The 19,525-nt window shown below is 39.0% G+C and overlaps 1 protein-coding gene across 2 annotated transcripts in view; it reads right to left on the bottom strand.

Annotated features, from left to right (window-relative positions):
• Nucleotides 1-19,525, bottom strand: part of LOC108267708 (cadherin-2A) — a 147,717-nt gene that overhangs the window by 15,721 nt on the left and 112,471 nt on the right. For both annotated transcript variants that reach the window (XM_053681459.1, XM_017472050.3), the window contains exon 6: nucleotides 14,165-14,346. In XM_053681459.1, coding sequence (XP_053537434.1) covers nucleotides 14,165-14,346 — 182 coding nt within the window. The remainder of the gene's footprint in view (nucleotides 1-14,164; nucleotides 14,347-19,525) is intronic.

Raw genomic sequence — 19,525 nt, 5'->3', positions numbered from 1 at the left:
ACAGATCACACTTATCTCTCTATCTCTCTCTCTCTCTTTCTCTCTCTCTCTCTCTCTCTCTCTCTCTCGTCCTGCCCTACATTCGCTCCTGTCCCACAAGTGTGTGAATGACTCTCCAGTGAAATGCCAAGTGTAATTAATTAAGCATTTTAAGCACTTTTATGAGTTCCCAGGCTTCGGGAATATATTCTTCTGTCTCTATACACAGCCCAAAAGGTGTAGATTTGTGCATGGATACATTGCTGTTTAGTTGGTGTCTAATGCAATGCCTCTGTCTGTATCTTCATTTGTTTAGCGTCCCAAATATCCATATCTGTATTCAGATTTAATGCAGATGTGGGTGTGGCCAAAAAAAGCCCCACAAGGGTTTGTTTCTTTCTTGACCTATCAGTCCCTCCAGGATTTTGCGATTGCATAAATGAACGCAAAATCAAGAAACTCCGCAATACTCGGCGGAGCTTGCAATTTTTCAAAATTACTGCTGATTTAAAACAATTAAAGCCTCTTCGATTTACATGCAGTCACCACTGTGAAAGACCGTGCAAAACAATTTTGTGCAATTGCTATTTCCCCAATTAACCTTGTTTTCAGCAACAAAAATGCAGCAAAATTAAGCATTTTGGCCGCAATGCGCACAAACAAACTACACAATGTCCTGTATGGACTGACTTATTACTGTTTTGTTTTCAAAAGAATCTAAAATATATACAAGTTAAGAGCCTTATTTAAACCACTGTGGCCCTGACCAGGCAGTTGCTAAGGAGGAATGAAAGCTGAAAATGCTTTGCACAGTGCCAGATATTCATGTTAATGAAAGTGGGTCTTTGTTTGTCCCACAAGCTTCGTATCTGACTTCGTATCTCTCCTTGCACACCTCTAGCCTCAAACATCAAGGTTTTGGGGTTTTTTTTGCAGGTTTTTTTGTATTTGTTCTGAACACATCATCTCTTCACTCCAAACAATATTCGGTTTCTGACTAGGTCTGCGTTTGAGCATGCTTTTGAGTGTGTGCTCAGAAATGTTCTTAACAGTGATTAACAATAAATGTATTATTGTTGGCACAACATAATATTGAGTGGGTTTGTGTGTCCATGTCCTTGTCCTTGTGTGGAGCGGCTATGCTTGAAGTTTATCCTTTGGGCACACATTCAGGGTGTACTTTCAGTGTCCTGCTCCTATTGCACTTTACTGTAAACACAGAGGGCTTGACGTTGGTACATCAGTAGGCGCGGCACAAACAAATGCACCATGACGTGGGCACAAAACATGCATCTGAAATTTGAATTTACATTAGCTGTAGCTCATCAATTGGACGCACCTACTAAATACACCCTGCAGTACAGGCATAGTTTGTGGTTTAAGTGATGGTGTGAAGTGATCAAATCAACTGCTAAAGAGCTTGCGACTAAAGAGAAAATGCAAATTCAGTAATGAAGATAATGTGTTAATAAATGAAATTGCCAATTTTCCAAATGGTACAGAAGCTGCAATCAACCACAAGAAAAAAAAAATGGATAGAGTTTAATTTAAATAATGATTCTTGTGTGAGAACAAGTAAACAGTGTGAAGGGCATTTACACAGTTGATATGCCATTTGATTAGCCTACTAATTAGTTTTTTATGAAAAATCTTTTGTGTACAGAATGAGCTTTGTGTAAATGTGCAATTAAACTCGATTCACTTTTTCTTGTGCTTGATTGTGACTCTTTTTTTTATGTTATTTGGAAAACGTCTAAATCTATCTTTTTTTGTTAAACACTGACATGAATTGTTTTGTAAGAATAAATGTCATTCTGTCTGAAAATTATAATACATCCATTCCGTCTGTTAAAATAATAGGAAACAAAGTTTGTACAAAATTTTCCACTGTATTTGTAGTGCCCCCTTCAGGTCAGTGAATTGGCCAGTTCATTTTAATAGTAGTGGACAAGGCAGGATTCCAAAACACATCTAGGCCTACAGTACAGAGGGTTGCAAATAAGCTTTGGACACGCACCCTTTTGAAGTGAAGGGCCCACCAGTGAAGGCATAGACATATTTAATTTTGCTCCATGCTAATGCACAGCTTTTGTTTCGTTATATGTTTCTAAGCATCTGATCGGAGCACGCGCAATCTGCCATTTAGTTTCAGTTACTTTTACGTAATTTTATCTCGAATGTTTTACTCAATTGAAAATAGAAACCTAAAGCCCTGTTCACAACGGGACGATTTTTCGGGGGCGTTTAACGCCCTAATGGCTGTCAATGAGAGTGTTCACATCAAGGCATAAAACGTGTGACGTCAAAGTGTCCAATTTTTTTTTTAACGTCGAGGGGTCCGTCGTTTTTTTTTTGACGCACCGTGTCAAAAACTGCCCGACCAATGAGATTCACTCTTTTGTTCATGTGCCTAGAGCCGCTGAAGTTACATAAAAGTACTACTTGTTGGCGCTCAAATACAAAACTGTCTTGCCGACAAAGAAGAAGCCAAAAAACGAGACGAGGCAGCTGCAAGCAGCCGCCATTTTAGTGAGAGAGAGTACATAAGTGACATACTCACAATAAAATGCTCACTGCTTATAAATCCTTCTGCCTACACACATACACAAGGTATCCTTTGAAAGCACCAGATTCAAAATTACACACTAAATACTATGCGTATTTACTATGTCGTGGCTATTTTTGGACGACACTGAAATGCAAGCTTATATTCTAAATGATCCATTTAATTCTTTCAGTGTTGCTTTCTACACTAAATAGCATCATTTGTTTCTTTGTCTCTTCCCTGTCTCTTCACAATATCAGAAGGATTCGTCCATTTCTATCCATACAGGACACTCAGGTGCTGGTTCAGTCTCTTGTCATTTCCAGACTGGACTACTGCAACTCACTCCAACCTCTGAGCACCATTCGACCTCTGCAACAGATCCACACTGCAACTACTCGATTTGTTTTCAACCTTCCTAAGTTCTCCCACACTACCCCATTGCTATGCTCCCTCTGCTGGCTTCCTGTAGCTGCCTGCATCAGATTTAAAACACTGATGCTTGCCAAAAATGGACCAGCAGACACTTACCTCAAAGCACATATCACACCCCGCACTGCCCCACGCTCCCTCCGATCCTCTAGCACCGTTAGACTGGTGCCACCATCTATCAGGGTACAAGGAAGGCATGCATCAAGACTCTTCTCTGTTCTAGCACAGAGGTGTCCTCTATATGCCCAAACAAATGAGTCACTGGCGGTCTTCAAAACAACGTCTAAAGACCTACCTCTTCCTAAAGTGTTTAAATTAGCACTTTTCATCTTTAAAAAATGTTGCGTTGTCTGTGTGTTTTTCTTACTATCTTACCTCCCAACAGAGTTTTAAGACTGATGGTATTCTTAGTCCGTGACCTAGTGAACCAGTATTGTGATGTATTTATTGATAGAGACTTCAAAGTCGCTCTGGATAAGGGTGCCAAATGCCATAAATGTAAAATGTAACACATTATACAGTATGTTTCGCGAGAGCAGCTAAGGTGTTAGGTGAGAATTATTTAATTTTTTAGATTCGCTTCAGCTTGTCCTCACTCTTGTTTTTGTGTTATCTCTAGTTGTCATATAAATAGTGCTACAGCTATACATATCAGTTGCAGACTGCCAATAAGCAAAAATGGAGCTGCCTATGTTACTAGTCTTTTGGCATTTCATCTGTTGGGTGTTTATCACTGTAACATTTAGAGACAATAGTAATAAATACTACAAACAGCTATAAGTAAGACAATTATTTTATTACTACAGTATATGAACACCTAAGCTACATGGTTCATGTCATTCATTGACAACAAACCTCTCATACTGTAGTAAATCTCCAGGATCTACAGTAAATGTGCTTGTGTTTCTGGTGGTCTTTCACTTCAAATCATCTCACCATCGTGAAAGTACTATGTGAAGTTGCTATCTCTGCTGTCACTGTCCATTCTTAAGCTTAAGTTAGGCTTTATTCTACAACGTTCAAATCAGGAGGTTGAATGGGGGCTAACAACAATCAAGAGTGTAGTAGCTCCTCGATGTGTTGAGTTTCTTTGTTTGAACACCTGATCATCATAGCCATACTGTGTGTTTTTTGAACATTCCAGATTTAGTCCCCACTTTGCTGGTATAATAACCTCCACTCTTCTGGGAAGTCTTTCCACTAGATTTTGGAGCATGGCTGTTGGGATTAGTGACGTTTGCATGTTTATGTCTGAATACCAAAAAGAAGCATGTTTAGGTTTATACACCAGTTTTGTACCCAACATCCAAGTCTAATTTCACGCAGCCTAATAACAGCTTAGTACATCTGGCCATGAGGCTCCCGAGAAGGACATGCACCGAAAACATTTATAGAAAATCCCACGTTATACCATCACTCCTCTCCTGTCTCTGCCAAATACATTCCCCGCTACATCTCACACTTTCAAGCTTCCTGAAACCATCATGGTGCCCAGTTTGTGTCCGTCACAACACGCGGTCGTTTTCACAACGACATTTCTCTACACTCATGCCTCTTTCACCTTGCCTTCCATCTGGGATATTTCCACCCTCCACCCCCTACCATCTCTGATCTTTTTTTTTTTCCTCTCACTCTCTGTGTCTGTCTCTCTCTCTCTCAGAGAAGATTAGAACAATCTCTCTTCACATTGCAAAGGCAAACACCCATAATCCTGCCAGGGCTGCAGGTTTATGGCCTCGGATTAGCCACTCCTTTACAAATAGAGCACACGGTGAAGGAGAACCGGAATGATTATTCCATGACTGGGGACCATTTAGTCCTTGTAACTCATAAAAAGTAAACTTTTTAAAGGATTTCACAACACTGAATCTAAGCAAGCATGCATTTAACTCACCTAAGGCATTTCCATTTCTCATTTTTCATGTTTTCTTTACTGATTTTGTCAGTTAAATTGGGGGTGAAAATACGGTTTCAGCAAAGAATTAGCAAACAGACAAAATGTGGTTTAATTGCATCCATGCTAATGGCATGAGGAAATTAAGGACATTCTAATTAACTATTTACTAGTAAATAATAAGTAAATACCTCTATAATATATATTAACATTACACTTATTTCATGTCTCCGACAACCAATATGTTTTCTTGAGTATCAAGAATAGTATCAGGAACATGTGTGGCACAATACCAATACCATTCATTAATCTTCATCTTCCATAACACTACCCTCTGCCCTCTTTCTCCTAGTTTTTTTCTTACCAGGTGGTCCAAAGTAATTTAATAGTTTTTTCATCCTGCCCAGCTGATTGTCTCCCTTCAAACTCTTCTCTCTCTTTCTTGACTTTTTTTTGACTATCAACAAAAATAAGAGTAACAGCCTGTGTCAGTGTAATATATACACACTTTTTTTTTTTTTTTTTTTTTTTTTTTTTTTTAAAGTGATACAGTAAAAGCCAATAGTGGCTTGAGAATCTGCATAAATGACAGCTACGACACTTTACAAACATTACAAACTCTCTATGTAACTACTGTCCATGTTTCTATTTTGTAATAAACATGTAGGCTAACATAACTGTGCACATAATATTTATCACGCTATGATAGTGAAAATAAATTATGATGAATAAGGGCCGTTCAAAATAGATTAAACCGGGATCATTTCAGGTATGTGCACACAGCTCTAGACACAGCTCTATCCATATCGATGTTCCTACTATCGCATCTGATAAAGAATCCGTTAACTTCCCTGAGGTGGTCTGATCGATCCTGTGAGGATGCGCACTGATAGAGAAGTGTTCCCATTGGCTGCAGCCTGTAGGCTTAGAGTGGATAAAAAGATCGAAACCCTCTTCATTTCCCCAAAAAAATTTGCAGCCAGTTTGAACTGGAAGGCCGTCCCGGTTTGAAATTCACTCCCCAGATTCTGTGTATGAGGGTTGTACTTTCAAAGTGACCTCATCACTCAATATCACAATATCATTGAACATAAAGACAAATGAGCAAGAGAACCTAGTTTTCTTCTTCTTATGATCCGCATGAAGTGTGGATGATGCAATTTCCTGTTGAACATGTGACCTGTGGAATATCCCAAATATTTCATAGGAGAGAATGGGTTCAGGACACGATGTATGACTCGTGAAAAGGGACTTTAAATGAGAGGTTAAATGTAAATGCAAAACTACAAGTGATAATCAGGTGGGACAGGAAACAAAATGTGGTGCTTTAGATGTTTGATTAATGTTTTAGGTTATTTATCCGAAACATACACACACACACACAGTAGGTTATTGTGAAGGACAAGTTTGTGCTGAAACCAAGAGACTTATAAATGCTGTAGTTCAGCCATCTCCACTAGGTGGCAGTGTCCCGAAGCTCAGTTTGGTTTCAGAGGAAGGAAACTAAAACTCGTTTTAATGCATAAAACTTGCATGTCAGTGAGTGTGGAGTGATATACAAAGACACCCTGGTGTTACAGATGTGAACATACATCTGGATTCAAATGAACATACATCTGGCTGTTTATCTGCTGACAGCGCTATGTACTAGTGCTGCACCACACACACACACACACACACACACACACACACACACACACACACACACTGACTCAGACTTCTTGCAATCAGCATTTAATCAGAGAAACATACCACCCATAGACACACACAATTATACACACATACACAGAATGGAGATACACACCTGCAATTATGCACACCCACACACACATCAGACCCACACACACACACACACACACACTGTATAATTACTATTCTGGAAATTCACTTTGTGTTGACGATGTTAGGAACAATGCAGCAAATGCTTATGATGATCTCAATGTGTGCGGCTTTATTTGGATCGGTTTCTTGGAGATGTACATGTGACCCCCTCAAGGTCACTATAATTGTTAAGCCGAGTTAATGAAGCAAGTCTCAAACTCCAGTCGACTGGTTTTAGACCTCAAACAACATATACTGCCCGAGCACTGAACGCTTTGTAGACAGACAGGCAGACAGAGAGACAGAGAGAGAGAGAAAGAGAGAGAGAGAGAAAGAGAGAGAGAGAGAGAGAGTTGGACGAGAGAGAGAGAGATGACTGAACGTTTTATTCGAGCACTTGGAGCCAAGCTTTACATGGAGGTCGCATCTGCACAGCTAGTAGATAGCACAGCGGTAATATCCCCAGCCTCCCTGGCAACAGCCTGCCACACACACACACACACACACACACACACACACACACACACACACACACACACACACACACACAAGCACGCACGCACGCACGCACGCACGCACGCACGCACACACCCTCACACCCTTCTGAATTTAAATACAACCTTTATTTCCTATCTCCAACAGCCATTTTGACACAAGTATACATTTTTTTCAAGTAATTAACAAAAATAATTAAATGTAAACAGTATTAAATAGTTAGACATTAGAGATCAAATCCCACCACAGTTTCTCTGGCCAGGGTTAAGGGAAAGGGCTGTGTGTGTGTGTGTGTGTGTGTGTGTGTGTACAAGGCTAGGAATATCTGACAGTTTTGACCTTGTGTTTTTGTTTCTTTATCATCTTCTTGTTGTTGTTTTTTTTATAAAGTAAAGGAGACAAAAGGGTCCATATGACTTTAAAATGAAATTGCTCATATTGAAAATACTCTTCTCCCTGGGGCAGGAGTCTTTCCCTCTCCCTGTATCTCTCACTCAGTCTCTTTCTATCAGTCTCTGTCTTCTCTCTTCTAATTTCTCTCTCTCTCTCTCCGTTTTTTTTTCTTTCAGTCTTTTTCCCCCTCTCTCTTTCTCCCTGTGCATGTCTGTCCCTCTGTCCCTCTCAGTCTCTCGCTCACTATTTCTCTCCTATTCTCTTTCTCCCTCTGTTAGTATCTCTTTCTCTATCTCTCCCAGTCTCTTTTGATCAGCTTCCTGCCCCTAAAACTCTCTCCCTATGTCTTTCTCTCTCTCTCTACCATCTTTTAGTCTCTTTTCCACCTTTCTGTTTTCCCTAGGTCAGTCTGTCTGTCTGTCTCTCTCTCTCTGTCCATTTTCCCCCTCTATTTCTCCTTCTGTCTGCATCACTCTATTGCTCTCTCTCTCTCTCTGTGAAGGCAGACCGTAAAACTCCAAGAAACCCAGTATTGAATACGCATCTGGGGTTTTTGTTTGTTTGTTTGTTTGTATTTCAGTGGTAAATACGCAAAGAGGGAATTTGGTGCTAATGTTCTGCTTTGTTTTATGTAATTCTATAAACGTGCTATCTTTCATGTTTTTATTTTGCTAGTAGTGATGTGGATTATCTTAAAACCTCTTTCAACCTCTTAAAGTCTCATTTTCACTTCCTCCCACTGTGCTCTCCACTCTTTGCGCTCTTTATACATTCTTTGCACCTTTTAAATATATACACATCTCTCTCTCCATCCTTATTTTTAGTATCGCTGTTCTATAGAGCTGAATTCTGAAAGTCAGAGCTATGTACAGAAGAATTGGAAAATAGGCCAGTCTGGCTTTTTTTTTTTTGCTTTTTTTTTGCAGGGATGTTGGATGAAATTACTCAGTATTTGGATTTTTATTGGGTTTACAGATAGAATGTGTCCAAGAAGAGACATGAGAACAGTTCATCTGTTTACCCATAAATCCACCAGCTTGTGCGCCTGGCTGTTGAACCACAGAAGATTTGATCTCCTCTACACAGCAATGTACCCCTCGCCCTTTCTCTTTCTCTCTCCATTTCTTATTCTCTCCTTCTGTCTTTTACATTGGGTTATTAATTATTTGCGGATTTGGCCACAATTGCATTGGCGACAAACAGAATTCAATTTGCCGTTACTAATGAATAAATAAGGCACTGGTTACACTAAGATTTACAGACATACAAAGATTTAAAATGTACTCAAGATTGACTTAATAAAATTAATAAAAAGTGAAAAAAAAACAGCTGTTTGATATACATTATGTGTAAGGTGTATTCGTTTTAACTAAGTGCAGAACAAGCTAACTGTACACCAATGATCTTTCCTATTTTCTTTAAAGCTTTACTTTTCTGAATACTGTCTCCAAACACATTTAATGAGAGCGTGTATATGACAGGGTAAGATGAAAACACAGTTTTACATTTGTATTCCTTTTTTCTTTTTTTTTCTTTTTTTAGTGAAGCAATACATAGGAACTACTGTAAAAGCAGGTAGGATAATAATGGCAAATATGCACTGCACGTTATTTGCCAGATTGAATGTCTCTTCATTCAAAATTTCAAACCGTAAATTTAATGACAGTGAGCTTCATTTATCAATCTTTTAGTACAAACGTGTGTGTAAAATATTCCAGATCAAAACATTTCTGCCGGATTTACAAGAGTTTCAGAAATGCTGATTTTCTTTGTACTCACGTGTGTATGTTGATCACCCACAAATGACCAGGTGCTTACACAGCACAACTAAATTTCATTTGGTGACAGCCACAAAATTACACAAAATACAAAGCTCACCACAAACAGAGTAAATATAGAAAAAGACTTTCGCAGCGGTAGAAGTGAAATTTATTTAGACTCACATTTTTACCAATAAAGATATTATTCAACAGTTTGACAGCTCCTGAAAAGGTTCAAATCAAGAAACAAATTACAGAGAAGGTGAGTTACATGTGAGTTAGGTGAGGTGAAATGAAAATGGTGTGACATGAAAACAGAAAAGGAAAAAAAAAAAAATCTACACTGTACCCAGTTGATTGTGCACACCAAGCACGTCACACAGGGACACTGCTATTTTAAAACTGTTTCAAGCGTCTCGGGCCGAAATGCTGGAGTGTTGCACAGCATTAAAAGAAGTTTCTGTGGCAAACAGAACCGATTTATAAGCCAGCTTTCATCCTCTGAAAAAAGAAAATGATACTGGTCTTTAAATAATGTTTCCTTCATAGTCTCTGTCAGCTGAGGTATTTGTTTACAGTTAACATATTATATGCCCAGATTATATTAATTGAAATCGATCAATCGAGGTTTACATTAGATACTCTTCTTAATTGTAAATTTATACCCAATCAGCAGCACGAGTCGGATACGAATGTTTTTTCCTCCAAAACTGCGTGATATTCCTACGAACTCCTACGAACGATTTATAAATAAGTCCATTTGTATCCAGCTTGATAAATGAAGGCAGAGGCTTGATGATAAATCAAACAAACAAATTTGATGTAACTTACATGCATTGAAATATATTAAACATATTAAATTTTTTCAACATACACTATATAATAGTAAATATATGTGTATATTACATAGATTTAGTAAGGAATAAAACACTTTAATCAAGAATGGAGAAGCAGAATTACTGTGACGACACCGAACAATATCCGGAAATGATTATTGCTTTTATACCACAACAATTCGAACATGTTATAATAATGTATAAATGAACAACACAGCATATTTTAAACTGCCATATAGTTACATATCATATTGAGGAACGTCTGAGGACAAGTTAGTTCCTCTTATCACTTGTGTTCTAGCAGTTATAAACAGACAAGCCTTTCTTTTCCCTTCTATCTTTCTTTAAGTTATTAAGTCATAAAATGCAACTTGTAATGTTACAGAGAAAGTGCTAAATGTTTTGTTCTGATGCATCAGTGTATTAGCGGCCCATGCTGAAAAATGTACTGTTACAATGCTCTGACACTGGAGACTCCTTCCATAAATGTTAAAATAACATCTCTTTACAGTAAGCTTCACCACATCAACAATATGTTTTTCTTTGCTAAATGACAACACAAGCGGCCACCGTACAAGTGAAGGAGTTGTTATAATAACAGTATGAGAGTGAGTGCATCAGTGTAAACGTGATTTGAATTGCAACAGCCACTGCTGTCATAGAAAATGAATCAATGCCTTCTGACCAATCAAATTTGAGAACAGCACTGTGCTATAAATATGTTTTATGAAACATACTTGTAATAGGAGTATTTAAAACATTAAGTATTTTAAAAGACTAATAAAAATTTATTAAATTTGCTTGAATATATGTTTGTAATGTCACAGTCCCAAGACTTTCCTATGAAGGGCAAAACCTGTATGAAGTTCTAAACAAGCATTGGGATGCATTTAGAAATAAATGGAGGAAGAACCAAGTAAATTAAATATGTAGCTCTTGTTCTTTTCTCTCTATTTCTCACCTGTAGATAAAGCATTCTTATAAAATACTTCACACACACCCCATGTTCACGCTGGCAAGTGACATGTCACTTGTAGTTGGTCTCATGTGGGTCAATGTTTGCGTAATCCAAATAAGGCAAAAATTTTCCATGACAAAGTGACGAAAGTTGCATGAACGCAGAGTTTCTTCGTAATCACCTGTAAAATGCAAAGCACGTTCCTAACCTAACTCATTTGCATTTAGTGACACCCACAGAACTCAATAAAAGTTCAAGCGCACAGTGGGCTGAAAACACAAAGCGACACTAAACGGGGAAAGAAAAGGCAGAATTGTGGAAGCTATTCTGACTGACTTCTATGCTGATAAAAAATATTCAGCAGTGTAAAGGCACCTAAAGAAGGTCCAAATTTAGAGACAGAAAAGGTGAATTAGGTGTGAATTAAGTGAGATGACAAGAAAATGTTGTCTAGGATGATGTACTGGAAATGCAGTTATCCATGAAAATTATATGATTTGAAGTTAGGGTTTAAATTAGTTTGTCTTGTTATACATACATTTATTTATGTATATGTACAGTGGGGGAAATAAGTATTGAACGCATCAACATTTTTTCAGTAAATATATTTCCAATGAGGTTATTCACATGAAATTTTCACCAGACATCAGTATTAACTCAAGAAATCTGGAAATATAAAGAATTCACAACATTGAAGTACATAAATAAAGTTATGTGGTATAAAGTGGAATGACACGGAAAAGAAGTATTGAACACACTAAGAAAAAGCAGTTCTCCAAGGCACAGTTAGGCAACGAACCAGCTGAAATCCGTAAGTAATTATATCTCCTATATGTGCAAATTAATATCAGCTGAGTTAATAAATTGATGGTCTATAAAAAGGCTTTTTGTTATCAAGGTGTCACACAAGAAACTTCTCATGATGGGTAAAAGCAGAGAGATCTCCCAAGACCTTCACAACCTTATTGTTGCAAAACATATTGATGGAATCGGATACAGATGTATTTCAAAACTTCTGAATCCTCCAGTACGCACCATTGGGGCCATTATCCGCAAGTGAAAGTAACATCACTCTGTCATCAACCAGCCACGCACAGGAGCTCCTCACAAGATTTCTGACCAGAGAGTCAGAAGAATAGTTAGAAGAGTAGCCCAAGAGCCAAGGACCACTCGGAAAGGGCTCCAGAAACACTTGGAGGCAGCAGGTGCCATCGTCACAGAGAAAACTATAGGCAATGCACTCCACTGCTCACGCTCACCCCGGAAGACTCCATTACTAAAGAAAAGGCATGTCGGAGCTCGTTTAAAGTTTGCTACAACGCATTTGGACAATCATATGAAATACTGGGAGAGTGTAGTCTCGTCAGATGAGAGCAAAATGTAACTTTTTGCCTGTTATACTACACACCATGTTTGGAGAAGAAATGGGATTGCACATCATCCTAAAAACACTATACCAACAGTGAAGTCTGGAGGTGGAATCATCATGGTGTGGGGCTGTTTTTCATTACATGGTACTGGTAGACTTCATCTAACTGAAGGGACGATGAATGGAGCCCTTTACCGGGACATTCTTGAGAAGAATCTGCTGCCATCCACCAGGATGATGAAGATGAGACGTGGGTGGAGCTTCCAGCAGGACAACGATCCAAAGCATACAGCAAAGGAAACTCTCAATTGGTTTCAGAGAGAAAAAAAATCAAGGTGTTAGAATGGCCCAGTCAATCACCTGACTTAAATCCAATTGAACAAGGTTTAAAGACAATATGTTTAGAAGAACGGGCCAAAATCACACCTGAATACTGCGGACCATTAATTTCTTCATACAGGAAGTGTCTTGAAACTGTTATTACAAACAACGACTTCTCCACTAAGTATTAAATAAGTTTCAGTTAGCATGTTCAGTGCTTTTTTCACTGTGTCATTCCTCTTTATTACACATAACTTTATTTATGGACTTTAATGTTGTGAATTCTTTATATGTGTGGATTTCTTGAGTTAATACTGATGTCTGGTGAAAATTTCATGTGAATAGCCTCATTGGAAATATATTTACTGAAAAAAAAAAGTTGACGCGTTCAATACTTATTTCCTCCACTGTAATTTATTTGTGTACATGAAAAATTACAATACACCAAATTTCTTGTGTAAATGCACATGTGAAGCATTACGAGTAAATCTGTCTGTATCCAGCTTGATAATGAGACCCATTGTCTCTGTACACATGTAAAGACAGGTCATACATGACAAGTTATAGGTTTTATATCTTCTTTTTTTTGGCATCAAACAGTAAACAGGAACTAATCACTGGTAGGAACTACAGTTGTGAATGTGAAATTGAAGCAACGTTTGACCACATGCACCACATGATTGGTCTGAGGAATCAAACCAATCACTTGGATTTCTGGCTTTAGCGTGACATCCCTAATTTCTATAGGACTGAGCAAATCACAAAAATCGAATGTCGCTGTTTCACACAGTGTCACTGAAATCATGGCTCCGTTAGGGGCACGTACATAGAAAGTAAATTGCCACATGTTGCTTTGTTACATGTGAATGTTGGTATCCATAAAAATATTCATCAATACAGACAAGGAGAATATTCATTAACGTGATGTCTCATTAGAAGTACACGTGTAAAACACGACACATCATTCTTGATCATACTCAATCTTCTGTTGGCATCTTTGATGCCAGTGCCTGGCCCACACCCTCCAACGTGCACACACACATACAGAGCCAAATTTCTCACAGATTGAGAAAGAGCTGATTCAACTGCTCTGACTCACAGCGAACGCAGCACTCATTCCTCACTAACTTTTTATAGAAGACTTGTTTTTCGTTTTTTGTATGAGTAGCTCATTTTGTCACGACACCTGGCACAGCAAGTATATGACCTGCTCCTCCTACACCTTGCCATCACCCGCTGCGTGATGTACTATTTGACCGCAACACTACCCTCAAAACTCTCTCACTCATTCACTCACTCACACACACACACACGCACTGACTGTTTTTCTATTTCCTTAACCAATCTTAATTCCATCTTACCTTAGTGAGGGTGATGATGGCCTCCTGGTTTACTCCAGTAATGCTGAAAGTGTCTCCTGATTCCCCCTCCAGGATGGTATATTCCAGCTTGGCGTTCTCTCCCAGGTCAGCGTCTGTTGCTGAGATCCGGCCCACCTCCGCCCCTGGTGCCGCCAACTCCGACACAGAGAACAACCAGGAGCCTGAAAGGGGGAGGAGATAGAAAAAAGAGCAACAGACAGATCAAGAGACATGATTAGAGATAAAAGAGATGTCAGATATACACAGAGATGGCAATTACCATAAAGGTCACTTTGAAAGTGTGCAATCACTTACAGTAGCCCATCTGTTATTGTGCATCACTAAACGGGAACTGCTATAGGACCACAGCTGAGTAGATATTATGGGGTATAGACTAGCACATGCAATGTTAGGAATAAAGCATGACAGGAAAATAATCAATGATGGGGTGGTGTTATGCAATGCAACACAAAGCGGAGTTACACTTACCACCTTACAGTTGATTATTATTTGTAAGTGTTTTATTCCTCTTATACCACAGCAGTTCATTAATGAACAACACATCACACCTTTTATCCATTTATAGCTATGTTGTGGAATGTCCATGAGACAAATTAGTTCCTGCCATCACTTACGCTTTAACAACTCTAAAGAGTCATCTCTTTATCAAACTCTCTTTTTTTTTCTCCCACTTGAAGTTGTTAACTTTACCAATAAAAAAAAAAACGAAAAGGCCCTCAGTCATGAAGACTTACTCAGCATTCAAAATGCTGACACTGGAGACTCCTTCCATAAATGTTGCATATATGTTGCATAAACATCTTCTTACAGAAACCTTATCGACTTTGTTAAATAGCATGATGTTTTTTAATTATTAGCCTTAGACTATGTAGACCGTCTACTGTACAAATCCCTGTGATGAGTTGTTACTATGGAAACGATGACGTATTAGCGAATGACTTGTGCCAACACATTGCAGGGCACAATTGCACACACATTCGCATACTATATACAATTTCGAATTGCCAGTCAGACTGCAACAGGTCTTTGGACCGAGGGAGGAAACTGGAGTACCTGGAGGAAACCCCAAAGCAAGAGAACATGCAAACTCCTTGCACATGTGCTAGGGCGGAGGCACGATTCAAACCTCCATCCTCAGAGGTGCAAGGCAAGCATGCTAACCACTAAGCCACCATAACAACCACCTTTTGTCACACATCACAGCTATATTCCTTTGGTCTTACTCATTGTTATGAATGTTTAAGGGAATTTGGCCTATATGTTACCTCATATTTATACTATTGTGAAACAAAGTTATGGTTGAACAATTTCCTGTTCCTAGTCACCCAGGTGTACTAAAAAATGTAAAATATCAATTGGAATATACTTCAAATTTTTTCTCATATGAATTCATAGGGGTGCCAATAAAGATTAAACAAAAGGTTAAAGAATGAAGAAATATTTTCACAGCCTTCTTATAAACCCATATTTACCAATGGTGACAATATTAGAGGAAGGCACTGTATGCATCATACCTATAAGATATGATAAAATACCAACTTTATTGAAGGATTTTGCGGTCAAATACTTGGTTAAGTAGGATGACTGAGGAATGACTGAGGAATACACAAATTCTAGATTCTGGAGCTCTAATCAGTCTGTTGGAACACATAATAGTATATTCAGTATGTAGCACTGGCAACAGGTCAAAAGAAATACTACACACAAGTGTTTCCATGCCAAGACTGGTGTACAGTCTTGTGGTGAAAAGTCTGGAGACTAATTTAATCAAAAGTTGTAGCGCATGCACTCATAATCCCTTTCTACATTCCTAAAACACTTGTCCAAAACCTTGTTTGGAAATGATCATATTGTCCAGTTTGCACTGATTTAAATCACCCAGTACTATGGTGGGGGCATCTGGATGCTTTTATTGCTGTTGGTGTACACAGTCCACAATGATAGCGACTGCTTCTGCCACTTTACTGCTAGGAAACAACAAACAACAGAATGCAGCTACATAAGGCAGACGAAATGGATTCGGCATCAAGCTCAGAATTTCAACTTTTCTATTTCATATCCTCTCCTTAAAAATATTGTGTCAGAACCAATGGCTATTGATTCCCACACAAGTCCTGAACTGGCATTTCTGTTGGTTCACACAAGCATAAATCTCTGAATTTCTCTCTCTCTCACACACACACACACACACACACACACACACAAACACACACACACACACACACACACAGGAAGGATGCTTTTTGAAACACACACAAAAAAAACACTACCATGTTGTTGGTAATCGAGTGTAGGCTGGTAAGGATTATAGATGGAAGTGGGGGTCCTGTGTACTTTCACCACAGGCGTCTTCAGCTTCTGGTCTCGTACCTTGTTTCTCCACATCACATCCTTTCTCAGTTGAGAAGGGCTAGAGTACACAAGCGATGAAGTCGGACAGTTCTTTGGATTCCAAGAACGCACAGAAGGTCAGAAAGACTTAACACTGTCTCTCAGTTATAAAAATGGAGGGTCAGCTCTCATCACTGGCAAGATGTAACAACTCCCTCAGATGTAGTTTGTTGTTAAAAACAATTTGTAGACCAATTTGTAGCTTGACAAAACGATAAACCTCAAGAAGACTAGTGGAAGATATTCTTTTACAACTAGCTGCATAAAATGTATTTAAGTTGGGCTCTAGTCGGCTCCTGCTAGAGCTGTATCAGGCACGTCCCACTAGACAGAGACCTGGGTCAGACCTGGACCAACTAAAGAGATTATATCCATGCTCCAGAAGGAGTCTGGAATCTGTAGCTGGTGTTACAGAAGTCTCGGTTGACCTTCTCAGCCTGCTGCCACCAGGACCCCCAACCAGGCAAAGCAGAAGGAAAATGAATGAATGATTGAAGTAGCCACAAAACACATTGATCGTTTAAACAACAATTAAGAAAACAGATGCACAAACATGGTTCCCAGCTGAGTAGTGGACTTCCAGGGTGCTGCTTCTACACTGCTGGCACAATACAAGACTATCAGTTGAAGCAACATTGCTGGGATGTTTTTTGACACCTCATTGTCACTGCTGGGTTGAGAATAGAAATGTGCATGAGGTGTGTTTTTTTTAATCACATTCCTGCCACTTTTGAAGGTATTTCCACATGATATAGGGTATTTTCTGCTGAATTTAGTTGGGCCTTTTCCCCCAAAATATAAATAAATGCATCATTCAAACCACAGCAACCCTAACCAGGAAAGAGCAAATACAGTAAAGTACAGTAAATACAGCACAAGGGTCACGTCCAAAACACTCCCATGTTAAAAATTTGTGGCCTTTCTTTGTCCCACATACTTCATATCTGACCACCTTGTCCAAAGATGCATAAAATATTCATGCTTGTGCATCATTTTTGCTAGCTCTATGGTTCCTTTGAGATCCCAGTCCAATACATACCTCTACTTAAGAAAGTCCATCAGCCATCAATATCCAACCAACAGCAATGTAATAAAAGCACCTGTCTTCGGTGTTTCTACTACTGCAGAGATTTGCATAGTCTGAATGAGAAGCCCAGTAAAACAGGGTAAGCAGCTTGCATAACCCAACTCTGAATACAAGTAACTTTCCCCACGTAAATATTTATGGAACATTTGGACTTGAGCCATCAAGTCTGAATACATCCCATTGTCCTGGGATGAGCACTGGAATATTTTTACGTACAAGTCTACAGTAGATAGGTAAGATTATCCACCACCTAGTCCACCACCCAAATAATATCTGAAGGCCCGTAACCCTTTTCCACTGATGTTCCTTTGATGCAGTCTAATCAATACAACTTCAATACAACTTGTCAATTATATTTCATGTTGTTGTTGGGTTTGTGTTTTGTTTTTCACCAATGTGATTGCATTTTGCTCTGGAGAGATTATCCACCACCTAGTCCACCACCAAAATAATAATTGGTGGTCCTGTAACCTTTTTCCATTGCAGAAACAATCCTCCAACCAAAAATATCAAACCAATAGCAGTGTAATAATGGCAGTTATCTAGTTGCTATTCCAAAAACCTGTCTTGGATGTTTCTACTACTACTTGGATGTTTCTATGGTTTGCATAATCCTGGGATGAGAACAGGACAGTTCTTTGACACAAGTCTACAGTACCCAGGTGAGAGCTTTAGGGTATCCATGTGGGTCCATCCATAAGTGCAGAAGCTCCAAGAAGAAATCCATAGGGTAAAAGAGGCATGTCAGGATGGAAATGCAAATGGAAAGCTATGAAAAGTAACAAGGTAGGTGTGTGTAATTTCTCTTTACGGGATCAATAAAGTGTTCGTATAAAGACCAGTAAATATTTTAAAACCCCTGCACTGCTGCGTTACCAGAGACACACCACTTAGTATCATTGCTGTGCTGAGAATAAGTAAAGACTTAGTCCACTGCTTGGTCCTGCTATTATTTTCCACTGATTGACAGGGTGGCTATCAGCAGATGTGTTACAGTCAGTAACTGCACACTTGTAGTAGATTTAGCAAATAATGCTAAGACTGTAGTTATAAGGTAGGTGCACCTAATGAACCGGGAACTCTGTGTACACTCAGAGCCACTGCTTTAAGCAAACAGTGCTGCATCTCATTTCGTTCTTCTTCAGTCACTAACAAGCTCAGCTGTCAGGCTCGCATGATTGACAACTGCATTGTATTACTTTCACCTTGCTAATACTGTATAGCAATGACCTTCCCTTCTTAAGCCCTGCATTAAATCAGCACATTAGCTCTGCAATGCTGATTCACTGCTACAGTATTCACTGCTAGAGGCTGCCTAATTGTAGCTTACTGCATGTGATTTGCCACAGGTACACCTCAGTTACCAAGTCCACTTCAGTCTTTGCTCCCTCAGAGTCTCGGTTACGGTTCAAGCGAGGCCCAATGGGAGAAGAAAAACAACAACAGATGAAGAAGGAAGGAGGAAGCAAAAGCAAAACACATCAAGGCAAGCGATGTCATCAAATACAGTTAGTCCTTTCTTAATATAAGCTTAGAATCTGGATCATAATCGATAATATCATACAGCAAATATCACAAACACAACCTTCCAAAGAAGCATCAGTCTGGAATCAAAGACAAACTCAAAGATGCTACGTGTCCCTTCAGAACAAACAGCTCCGGATGGCAGGAATCTATGAATATTAGACATCTTCTCATATCCAGATGGCTTCATGTTAGACTTTGTCTGATACCGATTTACAAAGCTGTCACTCTGTGAACCAGCCAATTTTAGTGGGCAGAAAAAGCGCCAGTGGGCTTGCTTTGAGTGCCTGTTAGAGATAGGACTTGATTTAAAACTAGAAAGCCAATATGCTGAAATG

Source organism: Ictalurus punctatus, chromosome 7, assembly GCF_001660625.3.
Source record: "Ictalurus punctatus breed USDA103 chromosome 7, Coco_2.0, whole genome shotgun sequence".
Taxonomy (NCBI): domain Eukaryota; kingdom Metazoa; phylum Chordata; class Actinopteri; order Siluriformes; family Ictaluridae; genus Ictalurus; species Ictalurus punctatus.
Note: the sequence above shows the minus strand (reverse complement) of the source record. Positions and strands in the feature narration are given on the sequence as shown.